This window comes from Acanthisitta chloris, unplaced genomic scaffold, assembly GCF_000695815.1.
Source record: "Acanthisitta chloris isolate BGI_N310 unplaced genomic scaffold, ASM69581v1 scaffold19816, whole genome shotgun sequence".
In the NCBI taxonomy this organism is placed as follows: domain Eukaryota; kingdom Metazoa; phylum Chordata; class Aves; order Passeriformes; family Acanthisittidae; genus Acanthisitta; species Acanthisitta chloris.
This window is the reverse complement of record NW_008678968.1, coordinates 54998-60390: the sequence shown is the minus strand read 5'-3', so window position 1 is coordinate 60390 and position 5393 is coordinate 54998. Positions and strand designations below refer to the sequence as shown.

Genomic DNA, 5393 nt, shown 5'->3' with positions numbered 1-5393 from the left:
TTGAATAGCACACTCCCACCAGGATGAAGAAAAATTGAATTTATTGAAAGTGCTAATTCCTTATAAAATACACAATCTGCATAAACTGTACTTTTATTATAAGACTCCCAAAATTCATCCCTGCAAAGAGAGCAGTCCCATCTGTAAATGCACCCAGTGTTTCATCACAGAGCTCTCCTCTGACCAGTAGATGGAGATAGACAGTAACTACTAGTACATGCAATGTGTGTCTATTTTATAGATTCCATTATACTCTAATAAACTGCTTTCAGAATTTATTCCATAGAACAATCTTGGTTGCATCCTGCTGGCCATAAGCTTCCCTACAAGAAAAGATTCCTCTGGGTGTCCCTCAGTCATCACTGAATGTTAGGAGTGCTTCATAGGCAGCTTTTGAAATATTTTAAAGAATTATTTCACTGATGACCAAGATGATGAGTCCTGATGGTCTGGTGAACTGGTGTTAGACTGGAAAGCAGATGTGTTCAGACCTAACCTTAAATACAAGCTTTACTTTAAAATTGATGTCAGCAGACTTTAAGCTTTTAAACACTGGCACATCTTCATGTATAATGCTGGTCCCTTGTGTTTTGGAAATGGTGAACCAGGGGTTTCTTTATGTATTTATTCATATTCCTGTTCAACCTAGACCTCAATTTATTACTGGTACCAAATACAACCCAATTTCTAAGTTCTGTAACAGTCTGCTCTGTTTCATCAGTTTTGGTACAGTTCAAGGAAGTGTTAAATAAGTGGTAAATAGGGACATCCACTGAAAGCCCTTAAATATAGATGATGACATTTGCTGTCCGTATTTCCACTTCTGCTTAAAAACTTGTAATCTCCATGTGTAACATGCACTTCTCCTTTGATCCATACTGATAGCAGTGACCCAACACAATAGAAGGGAATGCACAATAATTATTTAATGTATATGGGGTACACTAGGCTTTTAAGACCCAAATTATATGAAGCCTGGAGTCTTTCACAGAGTCTTTTTTGGATTTTTTCATTGGCAACTAAGACTGTAGTTTTCGATAAAGCTGGAATAAGAGGCAGACACAAGGGTCTGAAAACAATGAATAGTAAATGTAGGACCTGTAAAATTCTATTTCTCATTTGATACCAAATTAAATTACGAATGCAATGAGCCAAAATCTGACCTAATTTTTGCTGGTATGAAATCAGAGAAATTAATTATTATACTAAACTGACAACAATATACCCAAAATCAGAAAATAGGCCAACAGAAAGGAAGAGAATTTTTCTTTTCTACAGAACGGGTCATGAATCTGTAAGCTAGTGGTCATATGCCATGACCCAGGCAAAGAGCTTAACAGGATTTAGAGAGAGATTAGTCATGCATACGAATAATAAAAAAATCTTTCTTATATATATTAAGGATTATAAAACTGCTGCTAGACTCCATTATCCAGAGAGACTAGACATGGGACATCCCGGTTTATGCAAAACCTGGATAATTCCACGTACAGTGGGGAGCACAGTATGAAGACACTCTACCTTCAGAGTTACTCTGGTGTTTCAGCACACCCTGGATTGATTACTGATTGCTGCAACTCTTGTTATCCAGCACCTGATCTCTGCACCACTTCAGAAACACACCTCTGAGGCACCTGGGCCAAGAGCTATTATCATCTGACCAAGCTGCTTGTCACACAGTAGAGGCTGTAGACCCCTGAGCTGCCTCTGCTTCAGATCTGTCCCAGAAAATCATGGTTAGCTTCATAGGACACTGCTTATTGGCTAATGTCCATGGAAGGACAAATCCACAACCTGAGCGACATGGGATGTCCTGAAACAAGACATCAAACTTTGTCAATAACTCAATGATTAACCCATGGAGTTAGGGTGAAATAATTCCTCAAAGCATGATTTTTAAATAAATCCTGTACAGTGAGTTGGATTTTGTTGAAACATGGCTATTTGCCCAAGTAGGCTTGATATAGCCAATGTAGCAAATAACATGTTTCCATATGAGAAAGAAAAGCTTTGCAGTCCTTGATTTGTTGTTAGAAGAGGCAAAAAGAAAAATGGGTCTGTGGTGATTACCGAAACACGAAGTCTGCACTGTCAATCTCCCGGCCACACCTGCTGTTCTTCAGAATTCCTCCGTTCCCAACCACCGCACATTTCTTAAACTGGGAGCGGTGGTATGGCATATCCTGCAAAATCACAGCAAGAAAACAGTTAAATGTCCTGAAACATGGAGACAACAAGTGTCTTTTTTACTTCTTCCCTTTTTTCTTCTGTGCAGCTGCACCTTGCTGCAGATGCATTAATCATAGGATGTGGACCCTGGTTTTGGCGTGCAGTATTCCCATGGTGTACATAAACAGATTGGATTGTTTGCTGAGCAATTAGAGATAGTATGGTCAGCAAACTTGGATGGAAAAAACCCCCCCAATAACCTGTTTTCTTTCCAGATTTAATAATGGAAGGAGTAATTTTAGACACTCCCTTTCCCTTCTGATTTTCACGTGAGGGCACCAATCATAAATTTGCACACCCCAGGCATTGTTTCCTGAGCTGTCTGCAAACTGCCTGCTCCTCAGGCTCTGATGTCCTGCTTTTGAGAAATCTGCACACAGAGTTCCAGGGCAGCCAGTAAGGGCCAAGAGATCTAAGTCAGACAGTACATTACAGCTACTCATCAGAAAGTAGCCCAAATTTTAATGCTTACTACCACTACTTGTACTAACAGTATTCATGTTTATTAATTAGCACTTATACTACCAGCATGTCCTAGAGCCTTTGGTATAGGCACCTTTTTGGACTTTAGTAGGATGCACCTTTCTGTTATCTTTGGGCAAAATTCTGTCTTCATACACAGGCATGCAGCTGCTGCTGAAGCTAGAGAATGAAAATCACATCTTGAGAACTGGGCTGTTAGGGTGAGAGGGTTGTGACGCAGAACTGAGCCATGCTTCACCTTATGAATATGTAGAGATGTGCTTATATAAGCATGAGAGTGCTTCTTTTGGTACATACATATTTTATCAATAATTTCGTACCACAAACTACAGAGGGATGCAATAGTGACTTGACATTTCTAGGTGACTATTCCCAGGATCTTTCCACAGCATTCATAAGCCATGAGGCGAAAGGGCATGCAATTACACCTGTCTGAGAAAAGCAGCAGCTGTCTAACAGAGAGGAAATACAGAGTTGTCTGTGCTTCATGCAGCAATTTAACACAAAATGCCTTGGCAGTCCTGAAAGGGAGATAAGAAATCAGGTGTGCTTAGCACAAGGCTCTTCTCTTGCAGTCTTGCTCCTGTGTTTTCAGCCCTTTATCTCCCACATTTGCCATGCTGCAGCCCTGCTCCTAGGCAGAGGGCGGCTTTGGCCACCTAAGTGCTGTCCAGTGAATCCCAAAGGCATGTGATAGAACCTCCAAAGCATCCTCAAAGCACACCTGGATAAATATAACAGCTATAGCACACTCCTAAAAAAAGAAAAGGTGTTTAGTCTTTCATGAATTCATCTGCGTAATCAGGCAGGGTTTTGAGGGTAATACCTCTGGACTTAGATGTACCCATTCTTTGCATGTCTCCAGAGACCAAAGTACTTTCCTGGAACTAAACCCTTCCCCTGCTCTACCCCAGTTCCCCATGTGCACATCTAGATAACAGCACTACCCAACCTCTTAGTAGTGCTCAAAAAGCAAATGGATTAAAAGTGGTTAGACACTGAAGGACAAGTTCAATGACACAAAGTACTTAACCTGAAGATTTGTCTGACTTTCCGAAACGGAAAAATTTCAGTTATCCCCTCCAAATATGCCATTTTAAATTCATGAGGTGTGTCCCATTATAAATCAGTACTCAAGTAAGCACATTCCTGCACATCAGTCACTATGTGCAGTGGGAAATGCCCACTGCTTATAACCTTGAATGGCCCTGACGTGAAAGATTATCTGCTGAAAAGTTTTTTAATAATCATCGTGATGAATACATTTTAAAAGTGGGCAGTCTGTTCACAGACAATCTGCAAACAGAAATAAGTATAAAAATAGTCATTGTGAATATGAATTACGAAATAATCTCGCCAAAAAGAAAATAAGACCTACAACAAATGCTGGATTTATTATATGTGAATATTGTACTTTCAGAAGTTCTGCTCAGTGTCTCTTAATTCAGCTTTCTTAACTTATTGCATTAGCCACTTTGCTGCTAGTCAGTAATATTCTGCAGAAAATGATATATATTGCAGATGACTACTAGAAAATAGGATAATCAGTTAAAATATTCTATAAAAAATATGCATATTCAAAGTATAAGCAATGAAGTTTGTAGAAATGTCAGTCAACTGCTAAATGCCTGGGTAAAGGATAGTGTCTCATGCAGCAAGCACAATGAAGCTGATTCTGCAAACGGGCAGAGGCACCTTTGGAAACATTTTGAAGATTTCTTGGTTGATATGGAAGATCCCACTTGTGTCCACTTCATATTTCAGTTTAGTTCCCAAAGGAGTGTTTTTCTGGGTGGTGAACAGAAAGGCAGGAGCATTGCAACACCTTGACAAAGTAGACCTGTGAAATGAAATAGAGGAACCAGATTGAGGAGACGATAGCATGATTCAGGATTTGGAATTGCAGTTACTCCCAGCAAGGTATTTTTCGGCAAAAAGAAATTTTTCAGCCGTAGGAGGGGTAAAATGGTGGTTTGATGGGATTTCCTTTAGAAAAATTCAGATTCAGTGAACCTTTCCAGGATTGAAAAAAACTATGGTAAAAATAATAATAAAAAAAGAGAATACATGAGACACCTGTACCTGTCTCTTCAAGGCTGCGGGAAATACATGTGCAAATTCTGCCCTGCTGCAGTCCCCAAAGCCGTGCTTCTGTCCCCAATATCCTGGGAAAACCGTCTTAATTAACTAGTCACTCTCTGCTTTAGAGGTCTTCCACTTTTTGCAAATTATATACTCATCACAGGACAGGAAACGTAGGGGTTAAAGAGTTCGTCTGGGCATGTGGAGGTTTGGTAGGGCAAGGACTTAAACACAGCAATACCTAAAGGCACTGACTCACTTACCAGCCTACTGTGGAGTACAGCACACTTCAACTACAAAAAACCCCAACATTTTAAAGCTGCTATTTTGCCTTTGGCCTTGCATATGTGCATCAGGAAAATGACGTGGCCCTGACAGATGAGTGCCAGGCAAACTGGTTATGTCTACAGCTCCAAAATCACAGACAAATGGCCCAATTTTCTTTGTCCCTGGGACAAAGTGGCAGGTATTCCAATGCAAACAAGACCTGTATGAAAATCACAGAATGAGATTCATGGCATGAGAGAAAAAACATTCAGCTCTGACCCTTTTGCCATGTTTCATATGAAATTTACATAGGAAAGGCAACTTTGTGAATA

The 5393-nt window shown here is 40.0% G+C and overlaps 1 protein-coding gene across 1 annotated transcript in view; it reads right to left on the bottom strand.

Moving 5' to 3' along the window:
* ST8SIA5 (ST8 alpha-N-acetyl-neuraminide alpha-2,8-sialyltransferase 5) overlaps positions 1-5393 on the bottom strand; it is a 39247-nt gene that overhangs the window by 3156 nt on the left and 30698 nt on the right. Inside the window, exons 4-5 of the mRNA XM_009077120.1 lie at positions 4408-4552; positions 2071-2183 (exon numbers count right to left, since the gene is read on the bottom strand). Coding sequence (XP_009075368.1) covers positions 2071-2183; positions 4408-4552 — 258 coding nt within the window. The remainder of the gene's footprint in view (positions 1-2070; positions 2184-4407; positions 4553-5393) is intronic.